We start from the raw sequence: 25,569 nt of genomic DNA on the forward strand, positions 1-25,569 counted from the left end.
CTGACGAATGTGACATATTTCCTGTTCACAAGAAGCCACATTTTTTGTTAGAGAGGCCAACTATTAAAAGAATCGTTGAATGCTACTATAGTATGTAAAAGATGAGGCATAAGCCCAAACTATAACTCCAATGTATTATCACTTTTTTTTTTTTTTTTTTACACTTTTACATAAAAGCCTCTCCAGTTTATTATTGAAACTCAAAAGTAAGCAATACTAATATACTGTATATAAACAATAAGCATATACATTCTAATGAAGCTAAATTTAAATCTGGCCTTTATTGAGACATTGTGCAATTATTGAGTACAGCAACACAACTTATTCACATCAGATTTGACAGCTTTCAAATATATGTAAACACAGAGAGCAGTTCTATGCCCAAAATTACTTTTGGCAACTACCGCATAGATTTCAATAAAGCAAATTAACTTGGTCATAAACTGTATTGTCATTTTTAATAACATAAAAATGTCCAAATGTAATATTTCCAAAGTGTTAGTGCTATATACAGTACATATATTCTTAATCTATGTCTGTGGTGCATCAATATAGCATTTCATCCACTTGCAGAATTCAGTGTGCCAAATCAAAGAGAAGATCATAGATGCACAGTTACTCATTCGAAGTTTAAAGTTGGGTTTCAGTATGCAGCACACTTTATGCACAAATCCATTGTCATATTGGCAACCATCAGAGGAAAGAATTTCTCAGCAGCTCCGACACAAATGCTGACTTCAGATTTAAACCAGCAGCCCTATTTCAAATAGGAAACCTATCAACTCTTGATCAGACTTTTCCAGATACCATTTCACAGTATTGCCTAATTTACGAAAGTCTCACTTTGAATCACTTTCTGCTGTTACTAGGTAGATTGTAAGTGATCCACAGTCCATGCATCTGAGGTTTAGATGACAAATGAGAGCTCTAAGGGCAGTGTTGCGGTACTAAAGGAGAGACTGGACGCTTCCTGTGCCAACTGCATAAGGGATGGTAAGAGATCAGAGTATTCTCCACCATCATAGATCTCCTGATCCAGTCCTGAGTCTTGCTGCATGTACTTCTGCTTTAGAACTGCAAAAAACAATGCATTAAACAGGAAGAGATCTTAAGACGATATTAAGATATTAAAGTGGATGTGCATTTTAGTTAACAAAGTGGTAGTATATGATTTAAAGGAATAGTTTACCCCAAATTAAAATTCTGTCATCATTGACTTTTTTTTTTGTTGAGATTCTGTCATTATGTTGAGTGTTATCTTGTGTTCAAGTGTGTTGGTGCATGAGAGTGTGTGTGTGTATATGAGAGGGGAGCGTGGGCGTATCAGTATGTACCTGTGTCAGTTTGAGACAGCATGTCGGCTCCATTCTGAGCTCTGTTTCTTCTTTTGGTTTCTGTATCTTCTGAGTCTTTAACTGCAGAGATGTGGCAACGAGGACTAAGGAGCTGCAATGAACATGAAACCAAAACACATGTCAAACTGAGGTGAGAACATATGCTTGTAAAGCAACAGAGAGGCATGCTCTTGTAATACATCCTACATTTTGATTTTTGAAGAGAGAGAAGGATGTGCTTAGCAGAAGTATACAAATGTTTTTTTTTTAACATGCACTTTAACATAAAAAATCACAAGGTTATTGAGAAATGGCTTCAAAACTTAATTTGTGTGTTGCCCAACTGTTGCTTCACTTGTCTGTTTATGTGTATTATAAAATTAAAGATTAATACAAATAATTGAAGCTGGTGAATGGCTAGTCCTTATTTCAAACAGCCTTTAGTTTACATTACTATTACTGATCAGAATTGGGAGGTAATATTAACCACTAATATGTTGGTCTGTTTTGCTGGAAGTGAAAGACTATATATTTAAGAAGTGTATATATCTGCTTAAATATAATTTTGTCTTTTAGGAGCACATTAGCATATAGATGGCCTCACATCTAATAGACTATTACCCTATTATTTATAGACTATTTATAGGGCTTTCATTCAAACAGCCTGTGAGGCAATAAGTAAAAACTGAACATAAAGCTTAGCCAGACCTTGCTAAAACTTTCCAGGTCTGGTGAGGGTGAATCACAGCAGCGGATAGCTTCTAAACTGGAGTCAATAAGAGCCAGTGGATCAGAGACATCATTTCTGTTGGGAGAGAAGTATTCAGCTATTTATACAGAATAATCAAAACACAACAACACTGCACATGTTGTAACACTGTCAGGGCTGTTCATTCTGAATATGTTTTTGTGTGCTGATTTTTTATTTTTAGTTTGCTGTTTTTTCTTTTTTTTTTGTGCCAAATCTTGCTGGGGGTTTTTCAGTTTTAAAATAATTAATTTAAGTGCTTTCATAAAATTATAAGCATCACATATCTGCCTTTAAACTCTCAGAAAATTGGCTCCAATCACTTCTGTTGTAAGGGGACAAGTCAAAATTATTTTCTGCAGTGATCAACATTATGCCATGAATGCTGTCGATTGAGCTCAAAGGATAGTTCATCCAAAAAAAAAAAAATCTCTCATCATTTACTCACCCTCATGCCATGCCAGATTTGTATGACTTTCTTTCTTCTGCTGAACTCAAATGAAGATTTTCAGAAGAATATATCAGCTCTGTAGGTCCATACAATACAAGTGAATGGGTGCCAAAATATTGATGCTCAAAAAGCACGTAAAGGCAACATAAAAGTAATCCATATGACTCCAGTGTTTTAATCCATATCTTCTGAAGTGATATGATAAGTGTGGGTGAGAAATACCTAAATATTTCAGTCCTTTTTTCCTAGAAATTCTTCTCCCTTCCCAGTAGGTTGCAATATGCATGAAGAAATGTAAATCACCAAAAACACAAGAAGAATGTTAAAGTGATCTGTTTCTCACCCACACCTATCATATCGCTTCTGAAGTCACTGATTTAACCACTGGAGTCAAATGGATTGCTTTTATGCTGATTTATGTGATTTTTGAAGCTTCAGAATTTTGGCACCCATTTACCAAAAGAGAAATTCTTCTAAAAATCTTAATTTGGCTTCTGCAGAAGGGATGGCATAAGGGTAAGAGAATAATGAGAGAATTAACTTTTTTGGGTGGACTATTCCTTAAACTTTGATTGAACCCGAAATAGTCCTTTAAGTTGCATTCCCATGACTCGCGTCAGCGTTGCCAAATACAATAAGCCCCATTACTGCTGACCATTTGAAGTGTCAGCCAAGATTAGCAGACAATATAGATTAAGTATCATGACGTGGGCCGTGCCAGTTCTAAAATCAAGACAAGACTTTCTTTGCCGTGCTCATGTGTTCAAAGAGGTGCTTGATACTGGCACTGACGCTCTGAACTGCCTCTAACAGTGGTACAGCATAACTTCTGTCCTATTTGGATCAATTACTCAATATAAAATAAATGGTATACGTGACATCTGCTATCTGTGCAGGCCCTCTAACCTCTCCAAGGGTAATTCCTCAGAGTCCTGGGCAGCAGGTTCATCAAGCAAAGAAAAAGCCAGCTCAACAGTGGGTAGAGCAGGAGAGGCAGGGGATAAGAATGTGGAGAGAGGCGTGGGGAGGCTTTCTGACACTGGCTCTCTGCAATACAGAAAATTCAAATGAAACAGGACAAGAACCTGGGAAACCCTGAGGAGTACTCTCAGTTCCTTTCTGTGTGCAGACTTTACCCAGTAAACATATCAGACAAACCTCAGAGGGCATTAAATATAAATATATATATACAACTTTTTTTAGAAGGTGCATGACCACAGGTGCACTTTTGTCTTCTTACATGGTAGGCTCAGATGTAGAATCCATCAGGTGGGTGATGTTGGAGATGACCATTCCATTTGAGTATACATCTCCAGGTGGCACATCCAGCTGCCACAGAAACATAAAATTGATTTATGGCTCTCAATTTTAATATGATTGAAAACATCAAAGGGTTTTATAGTATATGACTAAATAGCATCAGGTAACTAAATAGGAAACCTTATCATTCAAATGTCAACACATTAATCTTTTCTCCACCATCTGTGAATGTGAATGTGTCGGTGAACCAAACATGAAAGTTTAGCAGGCACCTCTTGCAAAGAAGGGATCTCTTGGAGGGAGGATGCATTTAGGTTGGAATTCACATTGAATGATCGGGCATATTTTGGTGCGGACTGAAATTCCCCAGAATTGTCAATCATGGGGCTGTTGGGGTGGAAAAACAAAATGTGATGATGAGAGAGGAGACTAGTGAAAGTGTAATCGTGTAACGTTAAACAGATGGTAGTATTCTGTCTCCTTACAGTCTCCTTTTGCAGCCATTGAGCCCATTTGACTGGACGCTGTTGATGATGAACTTTATAATCTGAAAAGAAGTGGCATAATATCAATTGTGTGTAATAACCATAAAAAACAAGATACATTTGCATGTGAGCAAACTAGTTTGTCACTACAGTAGTTACAGCTTGTAAAGTTTATTTTCATTTACCTTGCCTATGATCTTGTGCTGCTGCTGATATTGCCGTCTTAAGGAGTCCAGCTCTCTCCACAAGCTCTCATTATCACTTAGGAAAAGAATAAGACTTATAAAAAACTTGCCCCTCTCTAGTTATAACAGGGAATCAAGATCAGATAAAATACTATTAAGCTGTGATCTAAGTCAAATGATTGTGTAGAAAATAAGGGCATTTTGCATGCATTCAGTTGTTTATTTATAACCGAGGAAGGCTCACCTGCACAAAGCCATGAGTTTGATATCTGAGGAGTCTTGCCAGCCTCTGACATGACTAACCTGAACGAGTAACTGAGAAACCTGCCCTCCCTCTTCTATTCCACGGCTTACTGAGACCTAGTTATGACATCACATATAGACCAAATATTCAATACAGATGTCTACACACACCTTTGCAACATCTCAATGTGATAGAAAGAGAGATTGAAACTGTGCTTGAGTGTTTTGCAGATAATGCTGTTGTTTTAGTGCTACACAAGCATCACATGATAAAGCCTATCTGCTTCACCCTCCTGCGGATGAGGCCCAACAGATGAGGTTGAGCTTTCCGGAAGTTCTCATGTTGAAACTCCACACGATCAACCTGCCCACCAGCTCTGAGCAAGTCAGCATCCACATGCACCACCTTGTGAAAGCCATCTGTGGGTGCACAGGGAAGAGTGTGAAAGCTTACCATCATATATTATCCCTGCTTAAAAAAATAAATTAAATTAAATAATAATAATAAAAAAAGAGCTTAAAGGAACAGTTCTCCAAAAAATTACAATTCTCTCATCATATACTCAACCTCATGCCATCCCAGATGTGTGACTTTCTTTCTTCAGCAGAACACAAAGATATTTAGAAAAATATCTCAGTTGTGTTAGTCCACAAAATACAAGTGAATGGTTGCCAATACTTGTAAGCTCCAAAAAGCAAATAAAGTGGTAAAATCAATGTCTTCCGAAGCAATCTTACAGTTTTTGGGTTGAGAACTTTTGGGGTGAACTATTCCTTTAAGCCAGTCTAAGCTGGTTTAAGATAAGACCAGCCAATGAGCTTAGGCTAGTTTTAGCAGATTTTTTTTCAGCTAGGATAGCATATCATGTCATATACAGGTGAAACTCGAAAAATTAGAATATCGTGCAAAAGTTCATTAATTTCAGTAATTCAACTTAAAAGGTGAAACTAATATATTATATAGACTCATTACAAGCAAAGTAAGATATTTCAAGCCTTTATTTAATATAATTTTGATGATTATGGCTTACAGCTTATGAAAACCCCAAATTCAGAATCTCAGAAAATTAGAATATTGTGAAAAGGTTCAGTATTGTAGGCTCAAAGTGTCACACTCTAATCAGCTAAACACCTGCAAAGGGTTCCTGAGCCTTTAAATGGTCTCTCAGTCTGGTTCAGTTGAATTCACAATCATGGGGAAGACCTGACAGTTGTGCAGAAAACCATCATTGACACCCTCCACAAGGAGGGAAAGCCTCAAAAGGTAATTGCAAAAGAAGTTGGATGTTCTCAAAGTGCTGTATCAAAGCACATTAATAGAAAGTTAAGTGGAAGGGAAAAGTGTGGAAGAAAAAGGTGCACAAGCAGCAGGGATGACCGTAGCCTGGAGAGGATTGTCAGGAAAAGGCCATTCAAATGTGTGGGGAAGCTTCACAAGGAGTGGACTGAGGCTGGAGTTACTGCATCAAGAGCCACCACACACAGACGGGTCCTGGACATGGGCTTCAAATGTCAGACGTCTTACCTGGGCTAAAGAAAAAAAGAACTGGTCTGTTGCTCAGTGGTCCAAAGTCCTCTTTTCTGATGAGAGCAAATTTTGCATCTCATTTGGAAACCAAGGTCCCAGAGTCTGGAGGAGAATGGAGAGGCACACAATCCAAGATGCTTGAAGTCCAGTGTGAAGTTTCCACAGTCTGTGTTGGTTTGGGGAGCCATGTCATCGGCTGGTGTTGGTCCACTGTGCTTTATTAAGTCCAGAGTCAATGCAGCCGTCTACCGGGACATTTTAGAGCACTTCATGCTTCCTTCAGCAGACAAGCTTTATGGAGATGCTGACTTCATTTTCCAGCAGGACTTGGCCCCTGCCCACACTGCAAAAAGTACCAAAACCTGGTTCAATGACCATGGTATTACTGTGCTTGATTGGCCAGCAAACTTGCCTGACCTGAACCCCATAGAGAATCTATGGGGCATTGCCAAGAGAAAGATGAGAGACATGAGACCAAACAATGCAGAAGAGCTGAAGGCCGCTATTGAAGCATCTTGGTCTTCCATAACACCTCAGCAGTGCCACAGGCTGATAGCATCCATGCCACGCCGCATTGAGGCAGTAATTAATGCAAAACGGGCCCAAACCAAGTGCTGAGTACATATGCATGATTATACTTTTCAGAGGGCCGACATTTCTGTATTTAAAATCCTTTTTTTTTTTTTATTGATTTCATGTAATATTCTAATTTTCTGAGATTCTGAATTTGGGGTTTTCATAAGCTGTAAGCCATAATCATAAAAATTATATCAAATAAAGGCTTGAAATATCTTACTTTGCTTGTAATGAGTCTATATAATATATTAGTTTCACCTTTTAAGTTGAATTACTGAAATTAATGAACTTTTGCACGATATTCTAATTTTTCGAGTTTCACCTGTAATTTGTCCATTTACTGACATTTGCTGAATACCTACACATGTTCAGCTGCCGCACGAAGCTGGTCATGTTGCTGTGTTTGAAGTAGAGGGGCAGGACTTCCTTGCTGAACCGCAGCTCATCCTGGACAAGAAAACTACAGCCATCCTAACAGACAGGAAAGAGGCGGATGTGTTTGTGGTTTGACTTACTTCACTTAATATATGTTATGATATTTCTAAAGAACAGCCTGTTTTGGTCTGGCATAAAATGCTGTATTATTTTTTATAGTACTTAAAAGGCAATTTCACAAATTGACATATGCATCTGTTGGCAGGTTTATTAGACTTCTTAATTCATTAGGCTTCTGTTTAATGCTGGTAACCACACTCAAAAAAAATATTTTAAGATTTATGCATTTCAGTTTCATAACAAAATTCCTTCAAATCTAAGAGTAATCTTTAATAAAATACAATGTAAAAAATAAATAAAACATCCTACATAATTTAAGTTTTATAAATTGAATTTAGTTAAACATAACATAATTCAATTTGACAGACATTAGTTATGCCGACATTAGTTAATAGAACTGAGTAAATCTTAAAAATAGTATAATTATTATTTTGAGTGCATACACTGTAAATTTGTATATATTTTTATTTGATAATATATTTATTAACAAGGGTCAAATCGTGTTAACACTAGAAATGGCTCTTTTAAGGTCAGTAGACTTCCAATATTTACGGAATATTACAAGATAAAACACTAAGCATATTACGCAGGTAAGCGTTGAGTCTCACAAAGCTATTTTATTATTTTAATGGATGTTTGTGTATGACAAGCAAGCTATTTTCGGACAAATCTCATTCTGTCACATGACACATGAGCTCAGGGCGCGATGTTCCATACTAAAGTTTAACTAGCTTAATCACGTTCTAATTTTATCTTGAGCAGCGATTGGACGGACAGCGGACCAATAGCGAGCTGCCTCCACCTGCACGAGCACAGTACACGTGGGTGGATCTGTTTTGTAAACTGGGACAGACAGACAGTACTAGGCTGTGCATTAAAAACTCTTATTAATTTGTCAACTGAGGACACCACAATAAACGCCGTCTGAGCAGAAAGTCTGTGCAATAATAACTGCAGCCAACTTGGAAAAAGATTATTCCTGAACTATCATTGCTCTACATGGCACACAGAAAAAAACAACTCCAATTTCACACCTATGTACATTTCTATATAGAGAATACTGTATAAATACAACAAAATGCTCCATACTAATTAGTTAATACTATAGCAGTTCAAATACTCACTTGGCTCCAGCAAATAAGGTCATTCGTTGAATGAGCGTCGACAAGTGTCCAAAGTTTGCTGACAAAAGCTGGGACAGTATAACTATTTTTCATCTCTCCCATTAAAGAAATGGTCGGTATGAGTAGAAAATGTGTTTAGTGACTGCAGAAAGAGGTCTGTTTTCTCTGCGGCTGAAGGTGAAGCAGTCTTTTTAAATTTGTCACTTTGCTCTAATTTTGCCTGCTGTTATTAGATGTAAATAGAGCTTCAGGCAAACGTGAAAGTTTCTTCTTGCTGCGACACGCCCCCTTTTCCTAATCCACCAATCATGACTATGGCTCCGTGTTGCATACGTAAGTGTCACTTGTACTTTTCTTGCGTGTCTGACTCACCTTTAACAACCTTTACTTTAGATAGAAAAATACAGTTTTTTATAACCTAATCTCTGTTTTTTCCTTTTCTTTCGTGGCAGTTACATATCGCCACCTTCCTAAAATAATGTCTTAAGTCAATTTTTTTGTTTTTTCAAAAAAAAATAAACACAATAAACTGAACCAAAAATCATGAAATGATTTAGGCACAAAAAAAAAATAATTATTTTCGGAAGGTTATATAAGGATGTGAATTTGTTGTATTGGTATAGATGGTGTGGACTGTAATTTAAATAATAAATTTTCCTTTGAATGACATTTACGTTTTTTTTTGTTTTCGCTTAAGTTGCATTTGCTGAAGGCGCTGGAAACACCGTGTTCTGGAAGAAAAATTGCAATTTTAAAAAACTAAACTTGAGACATTAGCTATATAATGTTAGGGTAGAGTGGGGGAAAACGAAATCAAAATATTTGAACAAAACATTAAAAAAAATTACCTCAAGTGAACATAAGCTAGCTAGCTTGCTAGCACAGTTAGTTCACTGATGGAAGGTGGTTAGGTGACCCAATGATAAAATATAGTGGCTTTTAATGCATTTATTGAATATATTTCACTACATATATACTAATTTATAAGTTTAATATTTATTTAGGGTTTTGTCTTGATGATAGTGGTGAACAAATAAATCATCAACCTATATTAACCTAGTGTAGAAATTTCAACCTGATATAGCATTTTATTTTTTTCTCTCCTTATAGATGCAGACATATAAGAGAAAAAGTAACCATGGTGCTTATACAGACTTTACTTTTAGAGATTAAAAACTATAGTCTGGTCATTTTGCTGTTGATCTATGAAGCAAACTGGTTGGTAAGAAAGGGGGCGTTTTACCTCACCGCTGGGGCAAAACGCCACCTTTGTACAAAAATATTTTCAGTCAAAATACAAATTAATTATGAAGGCTGAGCAATTTTATTATTTGGTGAATAACTCCTGCCATAGTCACTCAAAAATGGGATGGCAATTCTAGTTACATTTATGTTTTGTTTCACAGTAATGTCACATTTTCCTTAATGGGGAGCGTTTTCCCCCACTCTACCCCTACCTTTATATGTTTCCCTTTTTTCTTCTCTCTGTACCTTCATTTTCTCCCGTGTACTTGTTCCATTGCTAACTTTGTAAAAAAAGGAATATATATTTTTAAAAGTGTATTGTTTGTTTATTATTTGTTATATGTTGCTATTTATACACAGCGCAGCCACAACATCAAAACCACTTGCCTAATATTGTATAGGTCATCCTCGTGCAAAAAACAGCACCAACCCGCATCTCATTATAGCATTCTGAGATGATATTCTTCTCACCACAATTGTACGGAGCTGTTAACTGAGTAACAGTAGACTTTGTCAGTTTGAACAAGTCTGGCCATCAGAGGGGTTACCAGGATATCATGTTTGGGGGGCATTTGGCTTGTTTGGGGGGGCAACATAAACAATTGAAAAAAATCGGCGCAAAATTAAGCTATACTACACACAATCTGTTTTAGTACATATCTTTTTCTAAGCCAGGAACCCAGAGATAGGCACAGGGCCCCTATTAGACTATAGGGCTTAAACTGGATTTTTGTTCTGTCAGACCTCACTCATCTGCTAGCGATGGAAAAATATGCACAAAACAATCCACTTTTAAATTGTAATTTATCATCAGATGCAGAGGCGTTTCCAGCATTGAAGGATTGAAGGCTTAGCCCAGACAATTTTATTTTCACACTAGCAACCACTTCCCTGTAGTCCAAAGCTGGTGAGAGGGTATTCTTTGAGTCTGGCTGGGCCTGTTTCTACAGTTCTTAAATCTTCCACTCTAGTACTATCCTCAACATCCTCTCTCCTCCCTGAATCATCTGTGATGCAAAAGAACAGATACAGCACATAACTTATTGCAAATCAGCTTCAAACAACTAATTCATCAAGTGCTACATATGTCAAATTGTAGACCAATACCACTGAAGAAAATGTATTGGGAAGAGCAGATCAGTGGGATTGCCCGAAGATCTATCATGATTCTTGAATTTTCATGTACATTAACATAATGTCATCACAAAAGAGTTATATTATAGTGATTAAAGTGAGGTAAAAAAATATCGAATATAAATAATTTATATTTTTTGACATAAATAGTCAAAATGATGTATAAGATCCTAAGTTAAAGCAATACATGAATTACTTTAGTCTAAGTTCACTGACACACTATGGCATTGAACTGTATATAATTCTCATCATCTCTATGAGAATAATTCATCTGTCAAAATCCTTTAATTAGGATCATTGGGATAAACAATGTTTCACTTTTATCTTTCTCTAAAGTAAAGTGACTGATTAATTGTTACCAGTTTCCATGCCTGATTCTGGCACAGCTGCTGCTTCTCAGTCTGTTGCTCATCTTTGCTACACTCTACAAAACCATTTAATCAAATCAAAGTGTATATTTCCTACAAACTAATATCACAAAACAAGTGATACATTACATTTTATGTTAATGCTTATTGGTTATCCTTAGCGAAAGCAACACCTGATAAACAAGAAAAGTACACTGCGAACGGGGTTTGAACCACGGTCTCCGGCGTGAGAGGCAACTGCGTTAACTCGGAGCTACCAAGCTGCATCATCCTAAACAAGGAGATTAGAGGTTACAACTCTTGAGGTTTAGCCTACTGTGGGTGAAAGCCAGCTAGATGATGATCTTAAGACTTTAAGGACAAAAACAAATGTGAATTCTTACCCACTGACTTCTTTCGGAAAAATCCCCAAAGCCTCATTTGCTTAATTTTTGCTGTCTTTCCTGCTAATTGCCATTAACTCTCCACTAAGTAACGTTAGTTGATGTCAATGACTGTGCAAGCTCCTCCTCTACCTGCTGCATATTCAACAGAGAGGAAGAAACAGAGTCGGCCATAGGCTACCGACAGCAAAGGAACTTATTCTATAGGCTAGATTATGCCTATGTCTATTTTTACAGGCTGTATGCAGTATGTGCAAAGCCAAAACTCAATGAAATAAGGCAACTTATGATTTTGGGGGTTTACATAGGCTTTTGTCCGGTTTCATATTTGTCAGTCAACTATTCAAAATACATTCGGGGCTACACTAAAAACAACAGATGGACAGGTTATTTCTCAAATTCTCAGGGGAGGCAGAGCTTATCCTAGGGGAGTCACTGCCTCCCCCAGCCTCCCCCTAGACACGCCCCTGCTGGCCATTCTCTGTTAACCTCTCTCATCAACAGGTGTATTATCCACAAAACTATTCTAGAGTTAAACCTAGAGACTGTTGTGTGAAAATCCCAGGAGATCAGCAGTTACAGAAATACTCAAACCAGCCCATCTGGCACCAACAACCATCCATGCGATTATCTAATCAGCCAATTGTGTGGCAGCAGTGCAGTGAATAAAATCATGCAAATACGGGTCTTGAGCTTCAGTTCATTTTTACATCAACCATCAGAATTATGGAGGACAAAACCTGCAAAAATAATAAATACATTTATAAATATATAAATGTAATATTAAGAAAATAAATAAAGGAATAAATGTCTTGATAAAACAAATATGATTAGTTTTTAATGAAAGATATTCCTGAATTTATTTTTTTAATTTATTTATTATTTTCTCTTTTTATTTTTAATCTTTAAACCTTTTTTTATTCTTTAATTTTTTTTAATGTATTATCATTTAATTATGCATTCATTTATTTTTATATTTATTTATTCCCACCTGTATTTATTTTTCTATTTAAATATTCCAACATGTATTTATTTTTGTATTTATTCTTACATGTCTGTCTCTTGTATGACAATTATGTGGGCTGGTCCGTAGAATCGTAGATTGAAGTGTGTGCTCGATTACTCTTGACTTGTTTTGATGTGATGTTAGGTCATAGCCATATTGTGTAAACTATTTGTGGGGCTAAAAACATAAGAGCTTAAGTCAATCCAAGATCTATTGGTTATACTACTATCACAAAATAAATGGGGAGCTGTTTCTTCAACAAAACCACAGAATGATCAAGTTTTATAAATGATATGATTTAACCTATGTTTTTCTTTTTTCTCTGTGTATATAACTTCATATTTTGATGTCCACAAATCCATAATATTGTTTTCTGTTGTTATGATTGTTCATTGTAAAAGATACAACCATGCTTCATTTCCCTGATCATTTATGTATGTATATATATGTATATTTTTTAATTTATAGCTGACACTTCACATATATCTAGAGAGTTGCGCAACTTGCGAATGAAGTCGATAACCACGCATCAAATGACTGTTTCATTTAGAGTAGAGGTGCTTATTGATGGTTTAGGAGAGCTGTATGCCAGTGTGAATGTCGAAGCACATCCTGGATTGTTAGACTCTCTGCAAAATGTTTCCCTGCATATTCAAAATCTGTCAGAGGGAGTCAGAGGGTGCTAAGGTGGGACGTCCATTTTATTTGCTTTCAATAAGTACTATTGAGCTCTCAACCAATAATGCACTGGAACTACGCAAGGACCGTCTCCCTCATTTCTATGTGGCACACAGAAAAGTAAAAATAAATACATGTATAAATAAATAAATATTTATGGGAATATATAAATATGGGAATAAATATATGTGGGAATAAATAAATATAATAAATAAATGAACACATAAAAAAAAAAAATAAAAAAAAAAAAATAACTGAATAAATAAAAATAAAGTTAAAAATAAATATAGAAAATAATAAAGGAATAAAGTCATACAATAATTAATTCAGGAATAAATGTAATTAAAAACTAATTATATTTGTTTTATCAAGACATTTATTCCTTTATTAATTTTTTATTATTACATTTATTTATTTATTATTGTTTAGGTTTGGGCCTGCATACAGAATGGGGAAAGTGATTGGATCTCAGTGATTTGGATCGTGGCATGATTGTGGTGCCAGATGGGCTGGTTTGAGTATTTCTGTAACTGCTGATCTGCTGGGATTTTCACACACAACAGTCTCTAGAATTTACGTTGAATGGTGCCAAAAAATTAATACAAAATAAATCCAGCGAGCGGCAGTTCTGCAGATGGAAACGCCTTGTTGATAAGAGAGGTCAACAGAGAATCGTCAGACAGTTGATGCTGTTTTGCCGCCAAGAGGGTACCTACACAATATTAGGCAGGTGGTTTTAATGTTGGTGTATTGAAATAATGTAATAAAAAAGGAAGAGAAATATGAAAACGGCAAAAAAAAAAAAAAAAAACGTAAAGCTGATGAGTTAACATGGCTTGGTTAAATATCCCTATTTGGCCACACAGTTATATTACATAAGAATATATTTTACGATTCGTAATTCTTAACACTTGATCATGGTATCTTGCAATTTTTTTTTTTTTTATTAAATCTGTCTTGTATTTTAAATAATTGTATGTGCGTGCATGTCACTGTTATTGACAAGATGTGGAATGGCATTCCAAATCTTGTTAAATTATTTACTTTATTACTTTGGCTGAAACTAGACACGGACAAAGTGTGAATTTATACAATTTGAATTTTGATGCATTTGAAGTGACTTTTATTTTGAAAACACAACTTCTGGTTGAAGCAGGGCCGTTGTTGTTGTCTTCTTTCTGTGCTCATTTACGTTTCTGCAGGTCCATTGAATCAGTAAATACAATTGTGCTTATTGCTTGTATTTATTATTTTCAATAGGGCGTTACAGCCTCAAATTCATATTTTCATCAACGTGCTAGCATTGCAAACTAGACAATTCAATGAGTCACATGTTGTGGTTGCCATGGCAACACAAACACGGTATGACGCTGGACAGAGTTTCATTCAGTTCTCTCTTCAGATCTCTTCTTTCCCCCTTCCGTCCCTTAGAACCAATATAGGGAGTGAGTCATGGTTCAACTGCACGTCAAACGAGGAGATGAGTCAGTTTCTCTTCAGTACCACGGTGGATGTGACTATCAAATCACTGAACCAGCAGGTCTCTGCTATCTATAATGGAACTCGGGTATGATTATGATCTCATATATGTTTGTGCTGTATAATATGGCAAAAACATTGGCTTCATTTTTTTATATATTTGTCTTGTCAGAGAGTTCTTCTTAGCAAAATGATTTCACTAAAATGCATGTATTGTTGAAGTGGCAATTACAAATGCAAGTCAACGATACAGTTTAACTGAACATTAAAATGTTAGCCTCAGTCACCATTCACTTTCATTGCATCTATTTTCCATTCACGGTCAATGGTGACTGAGGCTAACATTCTGTCTAACATCAGGATGAGTACATTTTGACAGAATTGTCATTTTTGGGTGAAATTTTCCCTTAGCCACTAACAGATAACTAATGTAAGAGGTCATACACCATGACTAGTCCCGAAGTCCCATAAGAATGCTGTATTTTAGCATTGTCTTTCAATGCTATTTAGAGCTAAACTTTATGTTGCACAAGTTCCTAATTACTCCCTTGTACTGTATTTGTGTGCCTGTAGAAATTCCAGAGTTGGCAGATCATGGAATCACTTTCCCACCGAACATGCAAGGCCTGACTGGTGATCAGATCATTGAGCAGAAACTAAAGGATGAATGTGAGGGCGGCTGCATTCCCAGTGGTTGCGCTGAGTTTAAGAACGATGAGATTTGATGCTAAAATGGACATGGTAGTTCAATAACATTCAATAGGAAGTTTACATTTGATTTGTTCCATTAACTGATAACTAAACTATGCCTTTTCTCATATAGGTCCAAATGAGAAGATGAAAGATGTTTTTAAAGTAAACAAGGGAGGATGCCAAAGCTTTGATCTCAAAAGTATGTATTTAAAATAAAAGCTATTTACAAAGGAAACATCTAAACCTCAGTTTATTGTTATTTTTGTATGTTATGTGGTGCTCATGAATTTGTTTTCATCTCTCAAAAGAAACAAGTGCATGCAGATTGTCTGCGTTACCATGGATACAGCCAAAGAGGCTTTGGACCAATTGCAAGGAGCTGTGATGATAGTTTACCCAATGGGACTGCCTCAACATGATCCAGTAAGGATGGAGTTTGAAAATCAAGAGGATCTTACTGGAACACAGGTTTCTTTTGAACTTTTCTTTAGTATAATTATTTAATTAAACAAAACAGCGGCTCGTATTACAGATATAAAGTATCTTACATTGTCTTATCTTCATTACTCTGTCCTATAGACCTTATTACAGATGATCCCTGAGGATGAGGCTCAGCTGTGGTGGGCATCTATAGAACTTCAGATGGGCAAAAAGCTGCAGGATTATATTGGGAAAAATTTAAATTGAATAGATTTCTTTTAAAGCTAAACTTACACCTGATTTTTCATAAAGATTGTATTCATGACAACAACAAACATACTCAGTGTTTAAAGGCAGTTGTTCTCAGATGTGTAGGAACAATTTTAAAAGTGTGTGTGGGTGTAAGCGTGCAGGTTTGAAAATTGAACATTGTTATTCGCATGTTTATTTTAGAGAGGCCAGGGAGCACCAAGCGCGAGAACCATTGGTAAGCGAAGAGGAGCAAAACATGATGAGGCACTACTTTAGGAGACAGGAAGAACTCAAATTAAGTAAAGCCTTAAGCGAAATCTTCCCAAAAGTCTTGTTCTTGTATAAAGGATTTGTTTAATCCCGTTTCATCATATTTTATGTCGTCATTGTTGAAATTTTCACAGCATTCATCATTGTTTGATCTGGTTAGCTCTTGTCCAAAGAAACAGGAAGTAGCAGATGATGACATGTATCTACAGTCCGTAAGACAGTTTCAGGGACTTGCTAATATAAAATGGAGCCTAGATAGATGGACAGAGAAATTCAAAGCTGAATCTATAGTTATACTGCATTTATTCTGCATATGTAAAGTGTCTTGTAATGTTTTTTTAAGACCATATATTTTCCACTGTCAAATTTGGTGTATTTTCAACAAATTCAATTGTTGCTGCTGTTTTTCAAATGCAATTTGAGTGCCTTTGTCTAATGAACATATTTTTTTGTTAATTTATGTGACTGTATGTTAATGTGTGTCAAAGTGTGTGTGAGTTGTGATGCATTGGAAGAAGGATGCAACACCTTTCCTCTCTTTGTCTATGCCTCCGGCAGTTACTCAGTTGTAACTTGATTCTGTTTAAAGACAGGATGTTGCCGTACAGCTCTCAGAATCACAGTGGCACCACAAGGTTCATTTAAAGAGCATTAAGAAAGAGGAGTCACAGAACATTTTGCTCTCCTCAAGGCTGAGAGAGGTTACATTATCAAGAGGTGTGGTTTTGAACAGGAAGAGAAAAACTGAGTGAAATTGAGTAATAAAATTACCTTCCGCAAGTATTCACTTTTCAAATGGTTTAACAAGTGTTCATTTATGATCGTACAGCACGTTAAATCTTAAAAATACACTGATGCCCCACGGTTTGGGATTAAAATAATTCTAATATTTAAAAAAGAATTTTACTAGCCTTCTTTCCTTGCATTGTCTTTAAATTTAACATGCATTTGTCCAACTTATCCATGATCAGTTTATTCAGTATTTTATTTATTCAAAGCAATAATATATAAAATACATTCTCTTCACATGGCTTTACTTGGTGTATGGTGTAACAGCTATTTTTATGTAGTTGAACAGAATACATCCTTGTCTTTAAAATCAGGCATGTCAAGCATTTGGTTTTTCCGCCTACTCTATGTGCTATGATACCATCCTTGTATGAGATTGGAATCTTTAGAAGGCAGACCGTTTGGTGACAGAAAACATTAAAAAAAAAAGATCACACTATTCAATAATCATTCTGCTTAATAGTTGGCATGTATGAATGAAGGATGCATGTGTTCCCATTGAGGTATGCATTCATCCTGATCTCCTGAATCACAAGCTCTCGTCGCTCAATTCTCTCCATCAGCTCAGCTGCCTCTGTGGTATATGAAACATCCTCCCAGCAATACACCTTCCTGCTGATCTCTGACAGGTTAAAGCTGTCCAGCAATGACTCTGACACTTTATCATCTTCATCATCTTCCTCATCATTATTATCTTGATTCATTGGCTCATCCTCTTCCAGCTTAGTGAATTTACTCTTCTTACTGGGCATTTTTGGTGCCCTCAAATGTCTGCTGCACGTTATCGGGTGTTGAAACAGCTACTAGAACAATGAGAATTCCCACACAAACACTTGAAGTGAAGAGTAGGCCTGCCATCTCTGGATGCTCTGCAATAGAAAAGCACTTAAAAGGAAAGGTTTGCCCAAAAAAATTCAAATTGAATGAAAATCATTTACTCACCCTCATGCCATCTCAGATGTGGATGATTTTCTTTCTTCTACAGAACACAAATGAAGGTTTTTAGAAGAATATCTCAGCTCTGAATGTCCATACAATGCAAGTGAATGGTGACCAAAACTTTGTAGCTACAAAAGCACATAAACGCAGCATAAAAGTAATCCAAAAGACTCCAGTGGTTTAATCCATGTCTTGGATGTTGGATGAGAACAGACAAAAATCTTTCTTCTCCACTGTACATCTTGCCATTGCTGTAGGCAAGATCATGATTTCAAGTTCAATTACATTTCCTAGTGCTTTACACATGCGCAAAATGCTACATGGTGCAAGGAAGTGTAATTGAGCTTGAAATCATGATCGCAAAGGAGACTGCTGATTTCACAATTTATAGTACAGAAGTTGTTTTTTTTTTTTGGTCTGTTCTTACATAAAATCGATTAGATCACTTAAGAAGATGTGAAATAAACCACTAGAGTTGCATGTAATACTTTTATGCTGCCTTTTTGGAGCTATAAATTATGGTCGCCATTCAATTGCATTGTATGGATCTACAAAGCTGTGAAATTCTTCTAAAAACCTTCATTTGTGTTCAACAGAAGAAGAAGTCATACACATATGGGTTAGGATGAGGGTGAGTTAATAATGAAAGAATTGCATTTTGGAGTGATCTATTCCTTTAAATGCTATTCGATGTCTGGTATGCAGTTCTTAAGATTGAGTCAAGTCATATTTATTTCCACTCTGGTTAAACAGCATGAATCTGGGTCATAATTTACCTGTTATGTAGCCATATGCCATTAATGAATTGCTGAAAATAATCCTATTGTCTGGAAACTTTGAACTTATGACAACTGGATATTTTCCTATGAATAACAATGCAGAGATTTATTATAACAGCTTGGTAAATCCATACTACAGATGGACTACATAAAATTAATTTTATATGGTATACTGTCACCTGCTTTGGTTGTCTGGTTAGGAACTGAGGTAGTTTGGAAACTGTTAGGATCAGCTTCCTTGAGTAAAGTTTGTGGAACTGTTAGGAAAAAAGTAAATCAGGCATAGAACTATGTGTAAACAGTTAACAACTTCCAACGTTCCATTTCAAAGGCCAGGCTGGCTCCAAAACATAGTATCTCCCAGGATCTTTTCTTTCAATACGAGGCTGATGAGCAATCTGTATTTTTCCTGTGAACTGCCTGATTCTGCCTTCCAATCTGTAACAAAACCTGGGATTCAAAGCAATCACTGGAAGTCTTACAGGAAGCCCCTGAGGTCTAAAAATGGCAAACTCATTCTGTAGTTTATTCCCAAACATTTGTCTTCATTGTAAATAACAAGACAGGACAAAAATAGATGGGTAAATCAACAATCTGTGATGAGACAAAGAGCACATGTTAATCTTTTCCCACACTCAAACAATTTTAAACTGATTTGAGATCTGCCCTGCTCTGAAGTTGGCATGCCATGCTTTGTCTGTGTTGACACAGATGATTACATTACAATTTCAGGAAGAACACATTCAGATATGTTTCACTTTAGGAATATTTTGATGGTTGTGAGAGAGTTCATACCACAAGCATAGAGAACAGTGAGATACTTTTTTGTTCCAGGAGGGCAGGGGTCTTTGAAATGTATCTCATCTATGGTAAAGAAACACCTCTGTTTGCCATAACAGATGTTTGTTACCACATCTACAGCTCCATGGAAAAGACATTCTGCCATAACAGAAAATTCAAATCAGACTGAGCCTAAATTATTTTCTAATGCATTTCAGTTAATATGATGTTAAAAATGAATAAACCCAACAACCTACCAAATGGTGGATGTCCTCCCTTCTCTGAAGGGCATAGGTGTTCCTCGTCCATTATTCTACCAAATACAGCTGAGTAGATATTCAGGACTTTTGGATACTTGCAGTGCAGCAAAATTCGATCTCCCTCACATGTGACTTTCTTTTTGTGCTCGGCTGGAAGACAAATACTTTGATTGGTGTAGACAAGTAAATGTCCGGAGAAGTAATAATCAATACTACAGAGGAAATACTTACTAGGTTTACATTTGTATGATACATGGATGTATTTGGGGGTTCCAGGGCAAGGATTATGGCCAAAAACTTGATGATTAACCAGAAGCTGACAATCTCGATAACCTTGGCATTCGGATAGCACTTTCTAGTAGAGAAGGAAAATCAAAAGCCATTGACTGTGCACTGAACAAAAGGCAAGGAAAATGTAATAGTATTGTCTCAATTCTGGAGAACACATTATCTCTCTGAGATAAAATTGAAAGCAATTGCCACAGGAGTCTAATCTTACAACATAGCTCTTTTTCTCTGAAGGACTCATTCACTATTTAAAGGCTACTATAATGGTTTATTACGTTATTAAAGTGCATTTCATGCACAATAAAAAGGGGTGGCTGTGGCTCAGGTGGTAGAGCGGGTTGGCGGTTCGATTCCCAGCCCTCATGACTCCACATGCCGAAGTGTCCTTGGGCAAGACACTGAACCCCAAGTTGCTCCATTGTGTGAATGTGAGTGTGAATGTGTGTGCGAATGGGTGAATGAGACCATGTAAAGTTCTTCGGCAACCTCTAAGGTTAAAAAGGTGCTATATAAGTGCAGACCATCAATAAATACAGTTATACAGAATGCAAATTGCAGGACTAATCACCTGCAGCACTGTAGTGGCAGAACAGCTGTGGTTATGCCTTTGGCATCTCATTCTTGGCACAATGCCGGTAAAGGCTTCACTCTGCCCATAAAATGCAGACTGAATGGTTATAGTTGAGTGTCTTGGGCATCTGAGGAGCAGGATATCTCCATCACATGCTTGTGCTGAATGATGGCTGATAATCCTATACAGATAATCTGAATTAGGATAATAATTAGTGGTGTCAATCTAAATGAAATCAAAAAAATTATTATAAAAAAATATTGAATTAATTGCATGACATGCTGATCAATCAAATTAAGCACATATCAGTATTTGCTAAGAAAGGTCCAAAAATAAAGATAATTCAGAATAAATAATACAAAATAACTTAAATCATAATACATATAATAATCATAATAATATGCATACTTTTCTGTTTGTTTTTATTTTGAAACAACTGCCAGATGCTCAACAAAATGTTAATATTTTTTTTATGCATATTACTTTTTTACTAGTGCATATATTTTTGTTTGTATATTATTTTATTTTTTATTATGTATTTTTATATAATACAGCTTTGTTCAAATATTTTGTGTAATAATAAAAATACTAATATGCATTGTTATTATTACTATGGGTATCCTATAAAAATATGTAGTTTTACTAAACACCATCCTCATAACGATCATCAGTAGGCCTATATAGTGACTTACTTGAAAAGTCCGAAAGTCCGTGCAATTCTTTGGCCCAGAGTAAGAGAACACTACAAAGTATTTGAACACAGAGCACATGTGTGCGGCAGCTGATCGAGTGCTGCGCTGAAATCATGTTCAAATCCTTGAATTATTCCTGCATCAGAAGCCGCGTGCAATCTAGCGCGTGCTGGAGAAACGCTGTCAAGAAATTCACGTTTCTCTCACCTGCCAGGGAATTTCATCCGGCTAAAGTATTCTCCCTCCACGACTTTAACACCCCAGTCTGTCCAGGACAAAAAACAAGAAAATTAACTCCTCGAAATGGGGTTTCCCTCGATTTAAATCAACTCTGAAGGCAAAATGCGAGATTTCAAAGCGACGCGGTCACTGTGTTACAGCCTATGAGGGAATAACAAGTGCGCAACTAGTGAGAAGTGCACGAGACAAGCGTCAGTCCCATAATTTACTCCCATTTGGATGACGGTAGGGTCCATAGTGAGAGTACAGATCGCAAGAGCGATCTGTACTGATTTTAGTGGAGGATGTTGTGGAATAACTAATTTGAACAGGGCGTGCAGTCGAGAGGCACAGACAACTGTATTTTAACCAATCTGATTAAAATGCATCTACATATTTTATAATATATAATAGGCTATAGTCAACGAACAGGCCATTTCGTTGAAGGAAATTTTTTTGGAACTTGGAGCCTTCATATAGTTTATAAGATCAAAAAGTGCCTTTTTCAGCATTTATTACACAATTATGATTTAATTTAATAACATTGAGAATGACGAATTGAAACAGATACTCCATTGCAGCAGGGGGCGCTGCGTGGTGACCAACGTATCCGCTCTCAATTCAAATCGGTAAAAGAGAAACAGACCGCGTCCGTTTGAAAATATTGTGCCAGTGTCGTGCAAATATACTGAAGTGAATGTTTGTTTATGCTGCAGAAAATGGCAGGCAAGATAAACGTACCTGACGACTGTAGCTATAAAACATATTCTGTTTGCGAGAGTGCCGTTGACAGCAGTACCAGAGTGGAGGAAGATGGAGACAGCGACGGACCAGCAGTGTTTATGTGCGGCAAATGCAAGCTGCCCATCGGTGACTCTCTGTCTTGGGCAGGCAGTGATGACGAGCAGAACCAAATTATGCTTAAAAGTAAATTATTCATTAAGTTTTAATTATCTCTGTGTGTGTAAAATACCGTTTTAAACTCTGAAATGTCTTTCATACATAAATTGAGTCATTGTATTGCGAACTTCTTGCCTGTGTCTCGAAATCTCTAATGCATTTTGAAATATTTGCTATGACTACAGCTTAAGCTCATGATTTTCTCATAAATGCATTTTATATAAATACAATTTTATTTTATTTTTAATAAAAAAGCGTACTGTAATGTCTTCTGTAAACAGAAACATGTATTGAAAATGTATGCAACATATCCGACGTACTTCATGAAAGACATGTGACTGTAATAATGTTTGTTAGCATGTTTAATCTGATATTTTTTACCCTGTTTTTCAGAAACCAGTGACAATGTTGTCATAGGCAAAGAGCCCTTTGTTTCTGTTACCCGAAAGGAGCTTGGATGGTGAGACGTTTGCTTTGTATAAATGACATAGCCATGAATGTGAATTTCTTAAAAAAATGTAAATGAGATCTTTTTCTCAATCTGTCTCTTATATGCAGCCTTGTTGTGAGCCTCACCTGCCATGGCTGTTGTTCAGAACTCGGCATCATGTATACATCAACCCCAAAAAAGTTTGATTACAAGAGATCCCTTTTCTGCTTTAATGTTGCAAATATTGAAAGGTAAAGCAGAATATTCTGCACATGCTTATGCTTTTACATGCTTTTTTTCCTGGGGTTTTCAGTACATGTTAAAGGTGGAGTAAATAATTTTAATCCAATACACTTTTTTGTCAAATTCTGCGAACATCTCTTTATGGTCCACTAGCTGTTTGTTCTGTCTGTGTGCTGATAAAAATCTGCTGATTGTACATTGGCCTGAGCCACACTGTGGGTGTGATTGTTTGGCTGTTGAGTTCAAATAACAACAGTCTTTCTCAGGAATAGCTTACTCCACCTTTAACTGCCATGTCTCATTATTTCATTGAGATAAATTATTGTTTTTTCTGTAGCTATGTAGTGGGCAGTCCAGGCCAGCAGATGCCAGAGTTGGAGAGACAAGACAGACCAGTGACCCTTGAATACCAAGACATCGTTGAGCAGCAAATGACAGAGGTAAACTAGCTCATTTAACTCATACATGTTAATTACTGATCTATGAATGTAAAGTAAGCCAATGGAATCCTGAACTCTTTCATCTGCACAACAAATGCAGCAATTAGTGGCAGCATTGACTATGTGGAAACTGATATGTAGGGGAAACTGGAGCTAGTTTTACTCAAGGTAATATTTATCGGCTAGGTTATTTTTCAAGGTCATTTTTTGCATAATCACTTAACTTGGCTACAGTCTTGGCTACAAAATAGCTATTGCTGGTTTTCACCAATATTGCCAAAGAAGAAATAATTTAATTTAACAGACACTGATGATTTGTGACAACTTGCCCCTTTTCTGAATGCATACCAGTGTGGATTTATTATGATTGCTTGTTTACTCAAGAGATATAACAAAAATGTTGTGTGTTTCTGTTTCCATTATGACAGGGATACAAAGACAAACCTTTAAATGCAACTTTAGAAACCTAACAATAATACAAAGAAAGGTGGAGAAAAGACTTGTAAAGAAAGTAAACAGCAGAGGGCGTCTTTGTTACGGTGTGAGTTTGGCAAACAATAGCCTTTAAGCACAGTAAAAGAATTTAATCAAAAAGGTGTTGCCAGTTATGCCTGTTTTAGAGGTTTGAGACAGGTTTAATTACATTTTCATGTCTATATGTTTTTTAAATAAATGCTATTAATAAATCGTTACTTCAGGTAAGATTTATCTGAATAGAAGGGTTTTTATAGGTGATGATGAAACATGTCTTTCTTCAGCTTTACATGTCATTATATATTGTAGTAGTGTTCATTAGCTCTTTACTTGGTGTTCTGGTGCTAGTACATTTCAATAAGTCTTAAGGCATCATGCATTTCTCTTTTCTGTTTTCCCAAATTTACAGACATGCACTTTGCTTTCTTACTGACCTCCTTATTCTCTAATGTGCCTTGCAGATAAAATCTCTAGCTGTGATAATAGGACAAAGACTACTGGAAATTGAAAATAACCTCCAGTGTTGTTCGGGAAAATGATGTGAGCTGTTCTCAAAGCCGTTGTTAAGACTATGTCTCTTGTCTTGTTTCTTAACTATTTTGTGTTGAAACCACATAGAAGTGTGTCTCAGTGTTTATTGGATCAGTCAGAAAAGTTGTGTATTTATATCAATTGACTGTATAGATGCATGCAAGTGACATACACATATCTGTAATGTCCCACTTTATACCCATTGGTTTTGGCCTGTACAGTTTATGTACTGGATATTGGATGCTGCAACAGAATATTGTATTTGTCTTTAAATGTTGTTGTACTGTATGTTAAACAGCAATACCAGATATCAGACATATTAGAAGTGCAATTAAATGTCCCCATGTGTTTAGAATATCTTATGTTTTGCCATAGATCCCTGTGTTTTTGTCATATGTGAAGCTGGATTTACATATATCTTCTTTAAATAAAATATGGATACACATGGTGAACATGCATTATAAATAAACAGTTGAAGCTGCACACGTGTTGTTGTGTATGTTTTTGTTCCACATGTTAGTTTTTGATGTTTCATATTTTGTATCAAAACATCTAGGCCCATTCCTCTCAGAACTGGTTCAATAACAAGTGGATGTTGCATGTGGTGCAAGGGGAGGGTGGCTCAAGCGATTTTTTTTTTTTGTTTACAGTTCCTGTCTAATGTGCCTAGCAACACACTCCGCCAGGAGGCGGGAAAAGACTCTCCTTGAGACCCCTGAATCTGACAGCGCTCACCCCAACACTGAATGATGCGGTAGCATAACAACAGCTCGACGCGGACCAACCAGACCGCTGTATCAGAGCTACGGTGCCATGGAAACAGCGCACATGCCTCCGCCAGCGCCTGTTGCCATCGCTTCCGTCCTTTCCTTATTTG

General features: G+C 36.5%; 4 protein-coding genes across 5 annotated transcripts; 2 read left to right on the top strand and 2 right to left on the bottom strand.

Annotated features, from left to right (window-relative positions):
- Nucleotides 1–277: 277 nt before the first annotated feature.
- Nucleotides 278–8,707, bottom strand: si:dkey-18a10.3 (heat shock factor protein). The gene is made up of 12 exons (XM_052115459.1): nucleotides 8,430–8,707; nucleotides 7,173–7,281; nucleotides 4,996–5,126; nucleotides 4,708–4,823; nucleotides 4,464–4,539; nucleotides 4,279–4,340; nucleotides 4,066–4,180; nucleotides 3,774–3,862; nucleotides 3,440–3,580; nucleotides 2,043–2,139; nucleotides 1,335–1,446; nucleotides 278–1,074 (listed from the first exon to the last, which is right to left on the bottom strand). The coding sequence occupies exons 1-12, from the start codon at nucleotides 8,529–8,531 to the stop codon at nucleotides 908–910; spliced, it is 1,317 nt and encodes a 438-aa protein (XP_051971419.1). The 5' UTR covers nucleotides 8,532–8,707; the 3' UTR covers nucleotides 278–907.
- A 5,988-nt stretch (nucleotides 8,708–14,695) lies between these two features.
- Nucleotides 14,696–17,121, top strand: cfap298 (cilia and flagella associated protein 298). Its single transcript, XM_052115975.1, is given in 7 exon segments — nucleotides 14,696–14,783; nucleotides 15,296–15,463; nucleotides 15,546–15,571; nucleotides 15,573–15,614; nucleotides 15,724–15,741; nucleotides 15,743–15,883; nucleotides 15,995–17,121. Coding segments are annotated over 7 exon segments (591 nt in total). The 3' UTR covers nucleotides 16,103–17,121.
- A 197-nt stretch (nucleotides 17,122–17,318) lies between these two features.
- On the bottom strand, nucleotides 17,319–21,939 carry eva1c (eva-1 homolog C (C. elegans)). Its single transcript, XM_052116024.1, is given in 9 exon segments — nucleotides 17,319–17,934; nucleotides 17,936–18,015; nucleotides 18,862–18,948; nucleotides 19,044–19,121; nucleotides 19,660–19,803; nucleotides 19,902–20,054; nucleotides 20,136–20,259; nucleotides 20,761–20,957; nucleotides 21,456–21,939. Coding segments are annotated over 9 exon segments (1,326 nt in total). The 5' UTR covers nucleotides 21,571–21,939; the 3' UTR covers nucleotides 17,319–17,586.
- A 276-nt stretch (nucleotides 21,940–22,215) lies between these two features.
- Nucleotides 22,216–25,167, top strand: mis18a (MIS18 kinetochore protein A). Of its 2 annotated transcripts, XM_052116592.1 has the most exons (6): nucleotides 22,216–22,303; nucleotides 22,391–22,601; nucleotides 22,968–23,034; nucleotides 23,133–23,255; nucleotides 23,585–23,687; nucleotides 24,623–25,167. In XM_052116592.1, the coding sequence occupies exons 2-6, from the start codon at nucleotides 22,394–22,396 to the stop codon at nucleotides 24,698–24,700; spliced, it is 579 nt and encodes a 192-aa protein (XP_051972552.1). In that variant the 5' UTR covers nucleotides 22,216–22,303; nucleotides 22,391–22,393; the 3' UTR covers nucleotides 24,701–25,167. The 2 variants fall into 2 exon arrangements, with proteins under 2 accessions (XP_051972552.1, XP_051972551.1); XM_052116591.1 differs by having other exon boundaries at nucleotides 22,260–22,601.
- Nucleotides 25,168–25,569: the final 402 nt, after the last annotated feature.

Source organism: Xyrauchen texanus, chromosome 43 (genome assembly GCF_025860055.1).
Source record: "Xyrauchen texanus isolate HMW12.3.18 chromosome 43, RBS_HiC_50CHRs, whole genome shotgun sequence".
Lineage (NCBI taxonomy): Eukaryota > Metazoa > Chordata > Actinopteri > Cypriniformes > Catostomidae > Xyrauchen > Xyrauchen texanus.

Coding starts and splice junctions, on each gene's coding strand:
- si:dkey-18a10.3 (XM_052115459.1), bottom strand. CDS start 8,531: ATGGGAGAGATGAAAAATAGTTATACTGTCCCAGCTTTTGTCAGCAAA. Junction 3,863..4,065: donor AGATCCCTTCTTTGCAAGAG/GTGCCTGCTAAA, acceptor TTTCTGTGGCAG/CTGGATGTGCCACCTGGAGA. Junction 1,447..2,042: donor ACCTGGAAAGTTTTAGCAAG/GTCTGGCTAAGC, acceptor TGTTCATTGCAG/CTCCTTAGTCCTCGTTGCCA.
- mis18a (XM_052116591.1), top strand. CDS start 22,382: ATGCTGCAGAAAATGGCAGGCAAGATAAACGTACCTGACGACTGTAGC. Junction 23,256..23,584: donor AATGTTGCAAATATTGAAAG/GTAAAGCAGAAT, acceptor TTTTTTCTGTAG/CTATGTAGTGGGCAGTCCAG. Junction 23,688..24,622: donor TTGAGCAGCAAATGACAGAG/GTAAACTAGCTC, acceptor TGTGCCTTGCAG/ATAAAATCTCTAGCTGTGAT.